The 19,799-nt window shown below is 30.0% G+C and overlaps 1 protein-coding gene across 2 annotated transcripts in view; it reads left to right on the top strand.

Annotated features, from left to right (window-relative positions):
- LOC113370055 (transcription termination factor 5, mitochondrial-like) overlaps positions 1 to 19,799 on the top strand; it is a 148,095-nt gene that overhangs the window by 50,535 nt on the left and 77,761 nt on the right. The window contains exon 8 of one of the 2 annotated variants that reach the window (XM_026610713.1): positions 10,786 to 10,917. The exons of the other annotated variant lie outside the window; for it this stretch is intronic. Coding sequence (XP_026466498.1) covers positions 10,786 to 10,839 — 54 coding nt within the window. The 3' untranslated portion in view covers positions 10,840 to 10,917. Of the gene's footprint in view, positions 1 to 10,785; positions 10,918 to 19,799 lie in introns of those variants that run through there. 2 annotated transcript variants of the gene reach the window in all.

Raw genomic sequence — 19,799 nt, 5'->3', positions numbered from 1 at the left:
TCTAACACCAGTTCGCACAATTATATCAAGTGGGCAACTACGCAAGTGCGGATTTTTGTTAGAAAATCACTGACAATTTTTCCATGTAACTAAATAAATTTATATTGTAATTTATTATCAATTTTGATCCATGACCTTTCGTCATCTTTCAAGCTACATCCTAATCCCACGTTTATAAAACTTTTGGCTTTTATTAGCAAAAAACTGAATAAGGGACAATTTGATACCATTATAATTCTTGAATTTTTTACCATTCGAGGAATTTGTTAAAGATCGAAACTAAAAGAAATCAAATAATGCAAAACAAACAAACTCGAAATTTTTTTGACATGATGAAATACAACACTATTTTGATTTGCCAATTTGGTCCGTTTTTCTACAACTGCATAGACATTCGAATTGATTCGAATTGATTATTCAGTTGGATTGTAAGAGTTCAAAGGAGGCATTTTTTTGAAATTTCACCAAACTGAAAATCTTGTTGTAAACAACAATTATGCCATATTATTGCTAGATATCAGCCATTTTAAAAAAGTACAAATGCATCAGCTAATGCATTGCGTTTATTGTGTTTCTTTCAGTTTGCGAAAAACCCATGTCCAAATATATTCAAATTGTTTTAGGTGATTCATGAATCTTTTCTGCAAAATCGAGTGTTGTTGATAGAGTGACGATTCGATTCGATTATAGATTTATAAATCAGTAAAAAACACCAGATCAAAATTGACAAACCAATTTTGGCACTGCTGTTTTTTAAGGATACTTGACCATAAACAGCGTATAACTTTTTGTGAGCTTATTATGCGTGCCAGTCTTTGCGGAAATACAAAATCAAAATATGATGAAAATGTTTGTTTACTAACGTCAAACGAAATCGATCACAAAACTTTTACTATTATTAACTACACAATTACGAAATGTGTTTTACAATTGAATTAAGGCAAACCTAAAAATTGAATTAAAGCTTTCTAAGAGTGAAAGACGCATTTACTTACCATCTAATAATAAAATAGTCAAAAAGTTTACAGCGTATGATGGTGTTCAATTAAAAATTATGAATTTTTTAGAGAGGCAAATATTTAAATTACTCAAATGTGTGTTGAGTCAATTTTATTTATGAATTAAAATTTCTATGAATAATATTTTGAGACAAAATGAGGCTTTTAGTAAAGAAAATGAAATCAAGTTATACCTATATAAATTTAAAAAAAGTTATGTTATGTTAGTTGTGGCATATTATTTTAATAGTTATTTTATTTAGATAAAACATAGATCACACACCGGACTAAAGTTAATGAAAACTTTTATAGACTAAATGTGGCATTTATAATTCCATACCAATAAAAATGAGTAGCGGCACAATGGTTAGCAATCACTCACAGAAATGGCTATTTTTTTCAACTATATTTAAATAAAAATTTGTAAAAATGTTACATTATGTAATAAAATGCTTGATACAAAAATATGAGTGCAATTACACCAAATAGTATATCACAGATCAGTATCACGTAAACAATTGGCATGTTTTACATCCTATATAAAATGTTAAATGCCTCTTATTTTTTCTATGTGAATGTGTAATATTACTATTCACCCTAGTGTGCATGGTACTTGACTAGACTGCACAACGCATATGTTTGATAGACATAACGCTTGTCAGGATATTCCAATTTGTACTTTAATTCGATAATGGGGCACTCGGCGTGGGTCGTATTATGCGTTAATAAGATGTTTTGCATGCTGAGTTAACTTGTAACATCGAAGGATTATCATGTAGAGTCTACATTGTAGACGATATTTCTTTATTTGACCATATTTAGACAATTTTGCGCATATATGGTAATATTAAATACACCAAGAACGCTTTTAGGAAAATTTTCGCTTGGAAGAAAAGAAGGATGAAGCTAAATATGTTTTTCATCAGAATGCTCTAAATACTGATGTTTATATGCACAGTTTTCTAATAAATTGTGATCGGAAAATTAACATAACATTGAACTCTAGAAGGTTTAAAGCGAAGTGTTAGAGTAACACTATCTTTAATTACTTTTCTTAAATTTTCATTCAAGTAAAATTAATGGACCGATTCTGCGCATAACAGAGAAATGTTACGGCATGGCATGTTACGCTCCGACTCCCCATACATTATGCGAATGAATCATACTGAATGCTGTCAAAATATCATGTATTTGCTGTTCATTCCGGCGTTTTAAACATAAACTGCAACGTCACTCGTATCTTACCTAAGAGGAATCAGAAACACACACTTATCTAACATCGTTTTTTTGACATTTGTGCGGCTTTTAGGTTATGTTTTGTATGAAAAAACCTGAGAAATTCGCCTGACTGAACACCAACCGCATAACTTTTGTCTATATTACTATGGAAAATTCTTCATAACATGAACTTATCATAACATTGCGGCAGAATCGGTCCCTAATTCTGCAACGCATTACATTTATTAAAGTAGTATATGCATTGGTACCGTTTTATTGTAGATGAAAGAAATTTATATCCGAATAAGCAACAGAAAATCATAAATTAGCTTTATCAATTCAATCTATAATTGAAGTGTGATTTTAATTAGGTGATATAATATGTTGTAAAATTTTAAGTAAAATATTATTTGAGAAAAATACGGTTTTGGCGTTTTTCAACCTTAATCTTTTAAAATTAAACCCTGTTGTACATGGGGGCCAATTCTGCCGTAAAATAGACCAATGTTGAGGCAAGACTATGTTACATAGCGCTTCTCATACAAAATGGTACTAAATACTGGCAAAATGCCATATACTTGCTGTGCGATCAGTCGTTTTACATAAAATGCAACTTTACTCATATGTTATCAAGCCATATGCAGTTATGATAACTTTTTTTTTATTTGCGCGTTTTTTAGGTTAGGTATTCAATCTAATAATAAGATGTCTAACTGCATAGCAACCATATGGCATTTTTGACAAAATTTAGAACCATTTTGTATGGAAGAAATAGATAGAAACAAAAAAACTTTATAACAGGCATCCATCCAGATAATACAAAAAATAAAATTATTTATCCTAAAAAATTAAGACTTACACCCGTTTCGAAAACGCACATTCAAAGAATAAAAGACTTGATTAACGATCATATTAGTAAAAAATAAAAAAATATTTAATTTGAAAAAATAAATTAAAAATAATATGTAAATGACGATCATTCCGACTAAATGTTCTAAAAAATAATTTAGTTTTCTTTTTTTCTATTTGGATGGATTTCTTTTAAAAACATTTTGTTAATTAATTTATTATTTCATTTGTTTAACGCCAATATGCTATATATACAAAAAATCTAAAAATCTAAAATCCATACGTTAGTAAAAATTTTAGTTTTTAATTTTAATTTTAGTTCCACTCAATGAATACTAGGATTCTATCTAGCCGAACCTTCTATTTTAGAACGAATTAAAAAAAAATTAAGTAATTTTTAAAGAATACGATCAACTTGGTATTATATTTTTAGTATTAATTATTAATTGGTTGATTGATTGTTGGTTCTATATCCATCGCTAATTTCATATAACAATATTCAATTATTGCAATTACTCGAGCAATGTACTTGAATATAACGAATTATTGACTAATAGTAAAAAGTATTAAGAACCATTAATAACAATTTTTTTTACGATTTTGTGAAAAGGTTCTTAAACTAAAAAAGTGTATTTGATAAATATTCAGAATAACTATCGACTTCATCCGCGTGTGTCCTCCTATTACATGTATCAATGATTTCTCCACCCCGAAATAATGTCCTGTTGATGACTTTCGAATTAATAACATCCCATACAGGGGTTGCGTTTACGATAAATATCAATATGTTTTTATTGTACCTGGGGATCACGAGGGTCGAAAATATTTTTTGTCGACTATAATTGGGGTGCGGGTTTTTAAATAGATCGATCTGTTTTATTTAAACTATGTATTTTAATATAATGATATTGACCTGCATCTCTCATTGTAACTTATGGTATTTAAATTATGTGGGTTTTTAAACGCATTTCAGTTGGTTTGAAACATTAGATGTACTATATTTGCATGAATATGTACACATATATATACATATTTATATATTCATAATATGTATTATACTTTTTAAGAATTTTGAAACTTTCTTGTTGACTTATAGAAATTGTTATATCCAGGAAGGGCAAAGGCTGACTGCAGTTGGCGGCTATTTAGAAGTATGTAGGGCAGGTACATTGTACTTACAAATTTACATGGTTCTTAATGTTCTAAATGAGAACATACGTTATTATTTGAATCTTGGAATTTTTAGTAGTAGCTAAGATCAATTATCATTAATTTTTATTGAAAAGAAATATGATATTAACTTCCCGTAGGGTTCGTTATAGTAATCGGAAAAAAATCGGAAATGAATTTTTTTATATATCTTTACTTTTCAAAGATTCCTCAACATTTTGGCATACCTTAGAAAAATTTGATGTGTGTGTATATACGAATACAAATTTTCGTCGATGAATTCCAAAAACATTCGATTCGTATTAATGGGGAGCGTGTGCTGGTTAGTTTTTTGGAAAGTCAAATCCAGCCATTTCGAAGATACGGTGCTCAAAGCGCGAAAAATGGTAAATCAGTTTTTGCTAGAACAGAGCGTCCGATTTGATTCCAAAAATATTTTATTAGTATCGACAAAACAAAGAACTAATTAAATTTTTGCGAAGATGGTTTCGTAGATCCAATAAGAAAAAAATACCGATCAAAAATAGACATATGCACATAATTTCTAGAGATTTTAATAATAAATACGAACTTTCAAAATTCTCAAAAATCTATGTTTTTCAAAGCTTTCAAAAAGTTCTAGTTCCAGCAATTTGACAATTATTAAAAATTATTGCCAGAATGATAGATTTTATAAGAACAAAGTACAAGTTTATAAAATTTATTTTAAATGTTTAATTTTACAAAATAGAAGATTATTTCCACAAATATTTTCAATCATAATCAATTTTTCAAACTTGTAGCTTTCAAAACAACATAGTTATTATATTATCATAATGTTGAATAATTTGACATACATTTTCAAAATTTATTAATCATTTGTACTGTTTAGTGTATATAGGTTTATTTTAACATAAGAAATAATTATTTACCTTGTTTTCTTTTTCTTGATTCCATTATTTTCGCTCTTTTTTTTACTGCCACCTTCTGATTTTTTCGGAACACTATCCACGGTGGATGTAGCCGTTTGACCATTTTCCTCCAGCTTTGCCTTGACATCGTTAGGCGGGACATCTGGATGATCTGCATATAATCCCATATCATGGTGCACGGCAGCCATTTTGCTTGCTGATACAGGTGATCCTGAACAAGACATCATCATCTCTTGCGTAATTTTATCGTGATGTTGATGAATAATATCATGTTGTTGTTGATTGTGTTGTTGCATTCCTAACATCACTTGAATCGAATGATGCATATTGGGCGACCGTGGTTGGCCATCTCGTGATAATAGTTCACCTTGGTTCGGGGTTAATTGACCAGCAAAATCGGTAAAAATTTGGTCATCAAAACCGTTGCTATCCATTGTATGAAATGGTCAATGTATAACTTTCATAACTAACTCACTCGTTAGTTGATGTCCAAAAAACAAAAAACAACACTTAAAATCTCTTAACACTTGTGGCTTTAGATCCTTTCCAATAGCACACCACCACGTCCTTCGTTGATTACTGCTAACGAACGTTGATTAAATTCGGTACTGATTTCGAAGTATGTATTAAACGAACTAATAAACGTCAATATAAAACAATTTTACTTCGTTTAGACGCGCGTATTTATCCCTGGCGATCGCATCAGGAGTGTTCAGTTCGAGCTGACTCGTCGCGCGGTATGTTGTTCGGGTGAAAATTTTTAATGATAAGATTTTTGGGAAGTTGGCGGACAGACTGATTAGGGCATCCGGCGATGTACAGGATTTATATTTCAGACAGACTGGTTGTGCCGACCAATGACTATAGAGAGAAGCAACACTTTGCTCCGGACCAATGAGAATAACTCGCGGACTTGGATCCCCTTCCAGGCCGCTATAACTGGTGTGGTTATTATTTTTATTGACATCGCAATGTGTATGTGTATTTATGTTCATGTGCGTGTTATATATTATCTAAGTCACCGACGGAGAGATCTATCTCGACATGTGCCCCTATGCTGGGGCCATGGAGTCACTCGTTCACGGATGAAAAGCTTCGCACACTATTGTGTGGGTTCACATGATCACATACATAGGTAGACTTCTGTCATTTTAATGTATATGCTATAACTCACAAATCTTGTAAGAGAATTAAAAGAAGTATAAATTTAATTCGTATATTTTAATTTCATTTGTGTTACAATGTCTGTTTATCGCTCTGGTCATTTTTTGGTTAGGTTCAATTTGCAAATAATCATATCAACTATGTTTTAACTTAGTTAGTTATATTAAAACTAAATTAGTTTTTCTAATTCTATCTTTATACTCGGTTTTAAATACTTTCATTTACTATTATTAGAATTATTACTGTATCCTTAAAATTCTCGAAACGAAGTATTTCTGCAAATGCTAAGCAATCATTAACATTTTGATGTTTAATTCTCAATTTTTATTTTAATTAGAGAACTTTAGCAAAATTATGTAAATTACCACATTAATTTTACTAACTAGCGAAGCATAACAACTTTATAAACTTATTTATGATACTAACATTAATACACGCATCAAAATAAAATTGTTTGTTTCCAATAATATTTTATCACGTTATATTTCATCACGCCTACTTTTAGTGATCGAAAATTACCTTCCTTGAATATAGCAAAATTTCATTGAACAATTTTTAGACAAAGTTTCATTAAAAATTGTCTAATATTTTACATTCGATTACAGTCGATTACAGTCGATTATTTACACGTATTGGAAAGTTTATACAACTTTTGTTAAGGAATAATTACAAATGCACCTAGTTTATAATTTATGTATCAATGTATTATCATTGAAATAAGGAAAAATTGTGGCTTAATATAATAGTATTTATTGTGATCGCTTACATCAGGCTGATATACATTATGAAAAAGTTTAAAAGTATATTTTGATAAATAAAAATGCAATATGTAATTAATTCATTTATATTTATTAACTTCCCGAAGGAGAAGTTTGTTTTCATCAGAAAATCATATTCGCTATTTTATGTTTTCTCGGCGTTTCAAGCCATTCTGAATCGAATGAGACCAAATTTGGAAAAAGTATGTGTGTGTGTGTGAATAGATTTTTGCCGTAAATCGACGTTTTCTCCAAAACGGCTGGACCGTTTTCAAAAATTTAAGAGCCATTCGATGTATCTCGATGAGGACTAGCGTTTTTGAGTTTCTGCGACGATCGGCCGAACCGTTTGTTTGTAAAACGCCGAAAAGTGAAAAATTTTTCGTCCACGTTTTAGCCCGTAATTCTGAATCGATTTTGAAAATTCAAAAACCGTTCGATAGACATCGGTTAGGAATCGTGCTGATTAGTTTTTTGATAAAAATCGTCCGGGCCGTTTTCTTGTAATAAAGTTAAAAAAGAAATCGATGATTTTTATGATTTTTTTGACGGTGGATACCATAGTCTTGTAGACAATACTAAAATATTACGGCCCTACGACAACTCGTTTAGTATTAAAAATTCGTCAAAACTTACAAAAATTAGTATCGTTTATTTGGCATCAAAATTAGACCTTTCATCGACGTTTGCTCAAGTACGCCTGAACCGATTTCAGAAATTTAAAAACCATTTGATGTGTCTCAATGCGGACTATCGCTTGTCAGTTTTGTGCGCCGAGCCGTTCTTTTGAAATTTGGAAAAAAGTGTTAAACTTTTTGTCCACATTTAGGCTCATACTACCGAATCAATTTTAAAAAATCAAAAACTATTCGAAAAATATTAGTTAAGAATGATACTGATTAGTTTTAGGTGAAAATCTACCCAGCCGTTTCCTTGTAATTAACTGTTGAAAAAAAAGGCGATTTTTATGGAACATTTTTTGGCGATATGTATCATGGCCTTAAAGAACTTACTGAAATATTACGGCCTTACGACTAGTAGTTTAATTCTAAAAATTCATCAAAGTTTTAAAAAATGAGTAGTTTTTTGACGTTTGTTAAAATTAAAATTAGACGATTTACTTGGTATAACGATAAAGTACTTTGTCTTAATGAGCATACTAAATCATTAAAGTAATACAGATACTGGTTAAATTATAACTAGTGGGGTGTATGGCATCGTGCCTTAAAGTAAATTGCTGGAACTTCCCGTACCGTAACGAAATGTTCAAGGAATATTAAATGTTTTCAAATAGACTATTATAAATAAATACTGTAACATTGTCCAATATTTATAAGAATTATATAAACTGAATTGCAAAGTTGAAATTATTTGTTTAAAGTATATTAGAAGTATAGTCAGAATTAAAAATAAAATCTGAAAAATTTTCGATATACAAAAAATTTTTCTTTTGAAAAAAAAAAAATTGAAAAATAAAGTTGAAACAAAATTGTTTTTTTCCAAAATCAATTATTTTGTTAAGACAAGCTAAAAGTTTATTGAATCATTTAAATCGGATGGTCAATTCTCCTAAAAACTGCCATTTTTTGCACATTTAGCTCTGTATCTTCGAAATGGCTGGGCCTGCCTCTGTCACCTCTTCTCCCAATCATTACAAATTCAATGGTTTTTAGATCATTCAAATAGGATGCTCCGTTCTCTCAAAAACTCGATTTCTATTTTCTGCACTCTTTGCTCTTTATCTTCGTAAATGCTGGACCTGCTTATGCCAAAAAAACTAATCAGCACATCTCCCTATAGAAAGGAATCGAATGTTTTTTGAACCATTCAAATCGGTTGATCCGTACGCCCGAAAACGAGGACGAAAATTTGTATCCATACATACATACACACACACACACACATCCATTTTTTGTGAGGTTAGCCAAAATGTTTAGAATTTCGTTCGTTTTCAAATATTTGTAATAAATCCACTCGAAATACTTTTTAACGACTCATAAATTAATTTATTTTTTATTGATTAAGTCGACACATATCGAAAATTCATGTAACTTGCCGCAAGGCAAAATACCAATACAAACTAGCTATACATGCTAGTTGTATATACTAATTATATACATGTATATAATTTAAAATATTGTATGCCTAAACAAATGATGCTTGTCATCCACTATTTTTCAAATTCAAAAATTGACTTTTTGTCGTCATTTATGACTGATCCAAATTCATTATTCAATTTCTTTCAAAATTCTACATCATGCCCTTGATGAACTGTTTTGAAATTCGTAAACCAGATTTGCACCAAATTGAGAAGGAAACTGTTAGTAAAGGAAAGCAAAGAACTGATGCTTTGGTCAGACAATGGAGACCCGCGCTACCTATTTTACCAAAACATAATTTTAAATCTACGGTTTACAATATAAAGAAACCTTTCTATCCATCATTTATGTTTGAAAAACCAGATATGTTCAAAATCATGACTGAAGAATATAGGTAAATTAAATTTAGTTGTAGAAGCTTACAAATATATAATAGTTCAATTTACTTGGACCCTAATATTAATATCTATGAAATATTATATATTTTTTTTACTTTTACTCGTATTACTTTATCAAGTAGACTCTTAGGCCTTTATTTTCATTTGCAAAACATTATCAAAATCACTACGATCGTACTTTGATCAACTCTCCATCTACACATCAGCCCAACTTTCATAAGACAGAGCTTTTAAATAAAAAATGATTTGATTTGTTCAGAATATTGATATCTAAATACAAAAGTGTTTTGTAGATTTATAAAACAAGTCAATAGATTAAAATTAAATATTTTTTAAATTATATAAACCAATAAACATTTTAGTAACTTGCAACTTTATCGCAATACTAGGTTTTTCTATACTACATTCCTTTTTCGAAATTGTTCAAACCTCACAGGACAATTACTTTTTTAAATCAGGATAATTTTTAAAATGTATTTTATATTGGCAATACTTGATGAAAATCTGACTTACAATTAAATTTTTAAATTCAATTTCCATTTTCTTACTTTTTTTACGAAGTTTCATGCAGCAATTATAGTATGATATGCATAATTATAATATATAAACTTATAAATAGAACACACAAAATGTGTTATTTTACATGCAATAAAATGGTTAATTTATTTATTACGCGTTAGTTAAAACCTTCTTTCAAAAAGTCGTTTATTAAACAAATGTCGGATATCGCAACATTGCCAATGAAGTCTTTTGTGATTATGACAATATATGTATTTGCTATTCAGTGAACTGTCAACAATAATAATATATTTACTTCAAATTATGTTAATACTATACTTTCATATAAATTATAAATTTACCAAAAGCATGTATTGTTTGTAAATTAATTACTTTCGTATTTGACAACTGCAGGCATATTTGTTATTTACCGATTTTAACAATTTTCAGACTTTACTGCATAGTATAATATCGTATTTTCGAACTTAGTCAGTTTTGAGATTAACGATTCAACGAATATTTTGCTCTTGCCGCTTGTTTAAAGTTTAAGAACTTTAGGACTAGTTGCATAAAAAAAATATTTACACTATTAGACATTTGTTGTCATAGTGTGATACCAATATATTTTGACTAAAGTATGTTTACTCGCAAGTAGCTTATAACACACATAGTTCCTCATTGCAACGTTTTAATAAAATTAAATAATTATATGAAAATTTTAGGCGCATGTGGCATTTAGAAAGCTTGAAATTCATAAGTGGCCTCGACAAACGTGAAGCTACTCGTTTGCCTCGTCGTCCTTATATAAAATACGGTCAGTTCCGAACATTCAAAAAAAGAAAATACAACTATCCACCCTCTAATTTCAAATCTACAAATGATGTAGAAATCCAAAACAATTCGAAAGCTTTACTCGAAATTGAAAGATTTGTCCGAGCAGAAGAGATTAAGAATAAAAAATCTTTGTTTCATGAAGAATGCCTGAGAAGTGGTGAATATAGACCTTTCAAGGCAAGACCAGTACCACTGTGTTTGAAGAATAAACGCAATAAAAAGAAACCAAATCAAGAATTTTGTCAGCAAATCAAACCAGATGATTTTGATTGCACCGTGATTTTTGATAAAGATGCTACGGGAAATGATGTTTGCAACATTCAATACAAAGATAAGGCCAGCCCGAATAACTACAGTTTTGATAGTACAGTTGTTGGATATCATAATGTGAATGGAAGTTTAGCCAATCACAGTAGAGCAGGTGCAGAAAATTATCAAACAAAAGATTACTGGTCTCCTCAAAACCAGCATATCTCACAAGACGGATCATCATCTTTGAATCATAGTATAGACCCAAGTGCTGTGAATTATTTGCCAATGGATAATTCGAGTTGGCATTACAATACTGTTTGTTATCCAGGTGATATGTGTTTTTCTGTTGATGATAAAAACACTTATATGAATCAAGTCTATAATAATCCAAACAAGTTTTTGAAAACAAATAATTATGAAGATTGTGTCTATGTGAAACAGCCAGCAGGAGTAGGAAAATCTAATAATGGTGCTACTGTAACTATAGAATATCCAAGTGCCTATAAATCGACGCCTTATCAGGAGGTAAATAACAATATTCACAGTAGCAAATATCCTTCGATAAATTATGAAGCAGTTGATAACAGACAAATGGGTCCCGGATATGGATATGCCGATTGTAATGGAGATTCCTCAAAAAAACCAAACAACATTGGTTATAATAAAGGAAACGATTTTGGGGATACACTTTTGATATACAATAATCCTGCATTTACTAGTAGCTCGCACATGAGCGACAAAGCACAAACGGGAACGGAATACTATACGGCACGAGGACGAGGCAATCCCTGTCATCATAATACTAATGAAAATTTAGCAATAGGACAAATGACGTCCAAAAATCAAGGTTCAAATTATTATAGACGAAATTATCCATATATCAATCCATGCATCACACAAATTGAGGCGGCGAAAAAAGAAGCAGCCGATTTGAAGAATGAACAAATTAAAAATTCCCTACTGACCCAAAATTCTGTAGGAAATTACCCTTTTAGTTATCACAGGGCAGATGAAAAAGAGTATGTGAGAAGTCCAGGAATAAAACGTAAGTTTTTTGAAAGCTTTACTTTCGTGATTTTAGCCTCTGCTTTCCAATGATTATTAAAATTGAATTTTCTTAATTTAAAACTTTAAAATGAGTAAAGGCTCGGAAGATCTCTCTCGTATCTTCACTTTTAATAATTGACATGGGACATGAACTATAAGCAAACGCATCGAGTTGCTAATGTCATTTTATATGTTATTATTTTACGTCAAGCGTTTTTATTTATTTCTGTATAATTATGTCTAATATTTATCAAATATAACATTTTAAGCAATCAATTTTCACTGCAGGTGACAAAAGTTTTCGTAAGAACGTAGCATCAAATAACGACAAATATTATGATCCATACTCAGCAGAAAATTTTCAATCGAGGAACTTTGACAATAACACCGTATGTTACCAAAACTTCACGAATGTATGCAACTATCCTGTTGCTACAAAAATCTCCAATTCACAAGGAATTACCAATCCGAATAATAGCAATGAAATTTACCATAATCAAAATTTCGATAATAGGAAAACTTTTGAGATGCCAAAACCATTGCCACCGGGGACAACCTTGAAAGAAGCTTGTGCGCAAAGCGAAAGGTACAATTCGCTATATTGAAAGGCATTCTTTTTGTAAAATCATTTCTTATTGAATTATTTTGAAAATTAGTATTTATTCATTCGAATGCAATTCAAATCGTGCTTTAGTTCAAACAATATTCACGGCTTTTAAATATTTTTTTCTGAAAATACAGTTTGTTTTTTATTTATATTGCACATACATTGTAAATTATTGTGTACGTTTTCTAACTGTTGTCATAAGTTGATTTCAAAAATATATAAGCAAAGTATTTTTTTGTGTAGTTAATTTATATTAGTTAAATTATATGTGAAACTATTACCGCATACATCATTATAAATTTAAACACTAGTAATGTATGTCACAAGACAGTGTGAATTTTAATTCCAAATTATAAATTAATATTGCATATAAATTTATTAATCAAATCTGATCAATTGTCTCGCCTTACCCATATAAATATGTTCAGAAAAAGCTCATGAAGTGATGTCCATAAGCCCGGGCACCTTGAATGGCTTTTTTTCTCTATAACTTCGAAATGCTAGGGCCTCCCTTTTTCTAAAAACATATTGTCAGCGTATCTCGAATATTTTTTAAGTATTTCATGCATTCATTCTGCCAAAGTTAGATTGAATCAAAACATTATATCATTTATACATACAACTAAGCAGACACCCAAACGCCTGCAATTATTTCTGAATTTACTCAAAACGACATGAAGGTGAAAGATTATTACACAAAAAGTGTTTATTTGGATATGATATGACAATTTTTTCATATAACTTCTATAAAAGCTTACATGTGGTAAGGGTAAATAGGACCAACTGAACCTGGCAAAGACGCAAGCAGTAATTAAATACTAAATAAAAGAGTACATTAAGTTAAAAAAACACAAGAGTTAAAGAATTAAAATAATAGTTATTCCAACTCTGATAATAAATATTTCTGCGAAGTTCACACGCGATTGAAGTAAAACTTATTTGCTACTGTACATGATGGCATTTAAGTAAAAATAAATACATCTCATAACAATTTTGAATAATGTTTATTAGTAACACTCGTGATGCACAAATTTATTAGTGTCAACCATTATACACATTTATATATTGATAAATTATAAATTATATATTTATAATAACATTAAAAATATGTTTAATATTTAAAAACAATAATGTAATTAAAGTCATACTTCAAATATGAAATGATCGGTTTGTCATTGTAATTAGCATTTAAAAATGAACTTTATAGAAATGAAGTAATTGCTACTTAATAAATTCTATAATATTCGTTCACACAGTGGATTATGTTAAATGACGCCTAAACAAATATTGATTTCGCAACTTCACTCATCATGTAATTGTGTTTGAAGAACTTCATGTAATTAAAATCAACATACATTCATTGACTGCTGGTATTTTTTTTTACTTTTTCGCTGGCGATATAATCTCATTCAATTTACGGCAGTTCAAAAAACAGCTGTAATATCTGTCTTGTCTAAAAATATTTTTCATTTTAATAACTACAAAGATTTATAGAAATTACGAATAGTATAGAAATAATTTCTAATCAATAAACTCACGTTCGGTTCACGGCACAAATGTTTAATGTGTTTTATTCTTTCAAGGAACAGAGTAAAATATTCTTCTGATTCAGGCATTTTTCATTAAATCAAGATTTGTACTACGATGTAACTTTAAAATGTTTATTTATCTATGCCGATTGTCTTGTTGATATCGGTACGCATACAACGTTGATGCTGGTACGCATACAACGACAGATCTCTATTCACATACACGACGACTAATCACAATCGACCCATATAGAAATGATTTCATCGAGAGCAACTCGGCCATAACGCGCTTCCGTTGCATTTGTAAAATAATATAACTATTATTCCGTAAAACCCCTTTAAAATTAAAGATTAAAGACATTGGATCTATTTGACTCCCGGTTATTTCTTTTATCACGCCTATAAAAAGGGACGGGTCGCCAATTTTAGTAAAATGGCAAAAACTAGTGGTGCATGGCATTTTTTATAAGGCAAATTGCTGAAACTTTCCGTACCATAATTTCAAATCTTTTGAAAACTTTGAGAAAAGAGATTTTTAAGAATTTTGAAATTTTTCGAAGAACTCGCGTCGCATCGCCGTTTTAGAGAAGAAAATCGAAGCGCATAAGCGCTACGGCCTAGTCGAGTGGTTAAACATAATTAAACAAGATATCTGATAATTTGATGTGCAGATATCTAATAATCATTTTGACCGACAAATGGCATTTTTTATTTTTTTTATTGTATTTTATTATAGCTGTTCATTTCGTCAATACAAGTAAAATGTTTTTTGAATCAATCAATTCGGCCGATCCACGTTCTCGAAAGCGGCGAAGAAAAATTGTATTGTAAATACAAAGAAGCACGCGCTTAGATATTTCGTCTCTAAAACAACTACGCACTGCGATTGCATTAAAAAAAGTTTCAATAAGTGTCCAAATACAAAAAAAACTAGTGGGGTGTGTGACATCGTGCCTTATAGCAAATTGCTGGAATTTCCCGTACCGTAACGAAATGTTCGAGGAATACTGAATATTTTCAAATAGATTTTCATAAATATTGTAACATTGCCTATTATTTATAAGAATTATATAAACTGAATTGCAAAATTGAAATTATTTGTTTGTAGTATATTAGAACTATAGTCATAATTAAAAATAAAATCTGAATTATTTTCGATATACAAAAAAAAAAAATTGAAACAATTTTTTTTCCAAAATCAATTATTTTGTTAAGACAAGCGGAAAGTTCTTTGAATCAATTAAATCGGACGCTTAGTTCTCTTAAAAACTGCCATTTTTTGCACATTTAGCTCTGTATCTCTGAAACCGCTGGACCCGCCTTTGCCAAAAACTAATCACCCCTTCTCCCCGTCATTACGAACTGAATGTTTTTTAGAAATTCAAATTCAAATCGGTTGATTCGTGCGCCCGAAAACGTGGGCGAAAAATTGTATCCATACATACATTCACACTCACACACACACATCCATTTCTTCTGAGATATGCCAAAATATTCAGAAACCTTCAAAACGTCGAGAAATGTAAAAATTTTTAATTTCGATTTTCGGCCCATTACAATATCTTACCCTACGGGAAGTTAATAATAAAAAAAATCAATTTTTTTCAAAGTTTTCAAAAAATTGTATACGCAATCAATCAAAGCTTTTGAAAATTTTAATTATGTTACGGGAAGTTCCAGCAATTTGCAAAGTTTTCAAAAAATGTTAATATTTTATTAAAAATATTAAATAACGGTACGGGAAATTCCTGGAATTTGACTTAAGATACGATGCCCTGTACCACTAGTTTCGATTTTTTAGCGATTACTATAACTTACTCTACGGCGAGCAGTTAATATTTTTATATTTAGGAAATAATTGGGCATTTTTAACTTCCCGTAGGGCAAGTTATAGTAATCGCAAAAAAATCGAAAATGAAAAATTTTATATATCTTTACGTTTCAGAGGTTTCTGAACATTTTGGCATACCTTAGAAAAAATGGATGTATGTGTGTGTGTGTGTGTGTGTATGTATGTATGTATGTGCGTGTGTGTATGTATGTGCGGATACAAATTTTCGTCGACGATTTCGGGAACACGGATCAACCGATTTGAATAATTCAAAAAGCATTCGATTCGTATTGGTAAGGAGACGTGCTGATTAGTTTTTGGCGAAGGCAGGTCCAGCCGTTCCAAAGATACGGGGCAAAAAGTGCCGAAAACGGTAACTCAGTTTTTAAGAGAACGGAGCGTCCGATTCTAATAATTCAAAAAACATTTTACTTGTATTGACAAGATGAAGAATTGATCAAATTTTCATGAAAGCAGGTCTAGCGGTTTCGGAGATCTAATGATAAAAGTAAAAAAAAAATGCCATTTGGCGGTCAAAAATGATCATTAGACATATGCACATCAAATTATCAGATATTTTATAAAGATTTTAACAATAAGTATAATTTTTTTTTACATTTTTATGGGTTCCGTACCAATGCTTATCCGTTAGACGGCGGCGCGGCAGTTGCGCGCTTTGACATTTTGTCTCTGTGCAGATAAAGCAGTACGATTGCTTTGAAAAACAGTTCAGAATTTCCAAAGTATGTCAAAATGAAAAAAATTTTTTTTTTTTTCAAAAAAATTTTGTTTTCAAAAAAAATTTTTTTTTTCAAAAAAAGTAATTTTTTGTCAAATTTATAGTTTCTCTCTAATTTTTCCGAAGTAAAATTTTTTCAAAAATGTTAATCGTTTTAAAAAAAATAATTTTTGGTACGGGAAGTTCCAGCAATTTGCCTTAAGGCACGATGCCTTAATTGCCTTAAGACAGAATTCCACTTACAGCTAGTACTGAACACAGTTTATGTTCTATATGCTGTACTGTAGGTTTCTTAGTTTTTACGGAATAAATACTTTTTTTAACCTTTTCAACTCAGTCTATGACGGTAGAAAAAATCCATTAAATAGATCTGATAAATTATAAACTAATAGTATAAAATTAAAATAAATAATTAGATATATTAATACTATTATTTTTAGCTAAATCGACTTTAGTTTACATTATTCGATCAAATTGTAAGATAAATATGTTTAAAAAAATATTTATATATATTTTATATATGTGCCTTCTAAAATCTGACAATCACTATTTAATTTCTCGCGGGTGTTATTTTCGCACAAGTTATTTATTAATGGTACCGATTTAGTCATTTTCTCACGTTATCCTGCCTAGTATTTGTACCTTCGACGTACGAAGATACGGGCGCGAACCGCACGCTATGACAGAGGTGCGGGAACACGCGACCCACATGGGCCACATGACTCCGATGCCGAAAAAACCTAATCAAGCAATAGGAACGGACCCTCTTTTGAGTTCAGAGTGACAGAGTGTTAGAGGTACAAATTGGGTGCCCGGGAGATTAAAATGAAATGTCATCAAGATATTAGAATATGATGTTTCTAATCACTGACGTAATTTCAGAGATCGTGAAGGACATGCCAATTCGATTAGAAAAGATTTTATGAGGTTGAATATAGTATATAATAATAAATAATGGTTAATACTGTCCTAGGACGGAGTTAAACTCGATTCAGGGAAGAATGGTGTGAGAGATTTCCCATTGCCATTGCACATTGCAGTGCCCGAAATAGGCTTATTTTCAAATGGAAATATATTTTTAATCTATATTTCTAAGTGATAATGGACATTGCTACTGCACGATATCTAATTTATATATATATATAAATGCAGGGGCACGAAGGTCCAATTTGACTTTGACCAATTATATTTTGAAAACCAAACCTTATTCTATCACAACAAATAACACATATCAAACAAACAACTATCTGACTAAATTCAATAAATCTATGAGGTAATTTATCATTGTAGTTTTCTTTCTATTTTTCAGAAAATTGTCACCTGGTTCTTTTTACCCCTCAGGCGGGGTGAAATGGGAAAGCCAAGTGGCAAATAGATTCAATGTTTAATTTAATTTTAAAGGAGTTTTACAAAATAATAGCTACATTTTTTAGAAGAACATACATTTTTTACAAGAAAAATTCGTCAGAAATATTCATTAGCAGAGTTTGATTAACTATTATTTTAATTCACTTTTTGCAAAATGGCTTTTCATTATAGAATTTATACTTGTTCGCTATTTTTGATTGTTTACGCTTTTGTCAGGGTAAAGATTCAGTTGGTCGTTTTTACCACATGTACATCTAAGCTATTTAGAGGTTATATGAAAACATCTAACTTAAAATTAATACTATATTTTATAAAACAATGAAATAACTTACACCTTAAAATTATATTAAGGTCTTGCAAACTAAACAACAGAGCTAACATATAAAAAAAACTAACAACATATATTTTTTAAATAATGTTGTTAATTCCAAACTAAATGCCAATTTTTTTATTTCTATTATGGTTCAGGGATAGTATATGGAATATGACCCTTTTCAGGAATTATTAAACTATTTTTTTCTAAATTAGACGCTCAATAAAAATCAAAGTGTACATATAAGCAATTGATGCATTCGTGCATTATACATACCTACTCATAAATGTAAACATCTTCAACTCGAAGTTTTATCTAATATACTTTTAGTGAATGCAATATAATTATTTCGAACTTCCTTTATATGTATTGAGAGGAACGTGAAAAATTTTGCTTTTAATTAGCAATGTTCGAATAAGATTTCTTTTCAGTGAGATTTTTGTATAAACATCATCATTTATATGGGGGTGTAATTATGTTTATTTAATTGGACCATGTGTCGATATTTCTTATATCTTATGGTTATCTTTCATATTTTTGCTTTTTATTAATTTCACAAGTTTGACGGACTTATACTTACAGAGCAAAATTTATTTTTTGTAATTTTTTGTTTTCTGCATCTAAAACATTTGGTAAGGATTAGCAAAACCGTTTGCTTTTTATTTTTTGATAAAATTAAGGAATTAGATACCACAGAAGAGAAATAATGTTTTATTATTATTCATGATTTTATTACTATTTCATTCTCGTTGAACCAAGTCGTCGTTTAGAGATTTATTTAAAAAGCTTTAATATACTTTGCAATTTCTTGAGAGTTTTGTCTTGAAGAATAAGCTATCTCTTATAACGCTGATATCAATCGCATATAAAATATGAATAAGGAATAAAAATTATGTAAAATCTATCATTGTTGCATATCCAGTTTAATGTTTAATTATCTAAAAATGATTTGGGTTTGGTCATTTTTTAAGTAAACACATCTAGTTTTATTACATAAATAGGTTACAAATAGTGCAAATGATTGTCGTCAATTGCTAAAATATTCTACAGTATATGTAAAAATAATAAATATATAAATAATTTGAGAATTTGGTAATAAATAAATTTGAAGTAAAATGACAAAGTCGCTGTCAGTGATAAAACAATTTTTTGTCTTGAGTAGCGTCTTAGTAGATAGATAAATATTTGAAATATATAAAAATAAATCTCAAATAGA

Source organism: Ctenocephalides felis, unplaced genomic scaffold (genome assembly GCF_003426905.1).
Source record: "Ctenocephalides felis isolate EL2017-DRISC unplaced genomic scaffold, ASM342690v1 CF-g0.4_SCAFFOLD_01492, whole genome shotgun sequence".
Taxonomy (NCBI): domain Eukaryota; kingdom Metazoa; phylum Arthropoda; class Insecta; order Siphonaptera; family Pulicidae; genus Ctenocephalides; species Ctenocephalides felis.
This window is presented reverse-complemented; position numbering and strand designations above follow the sequence as displayed.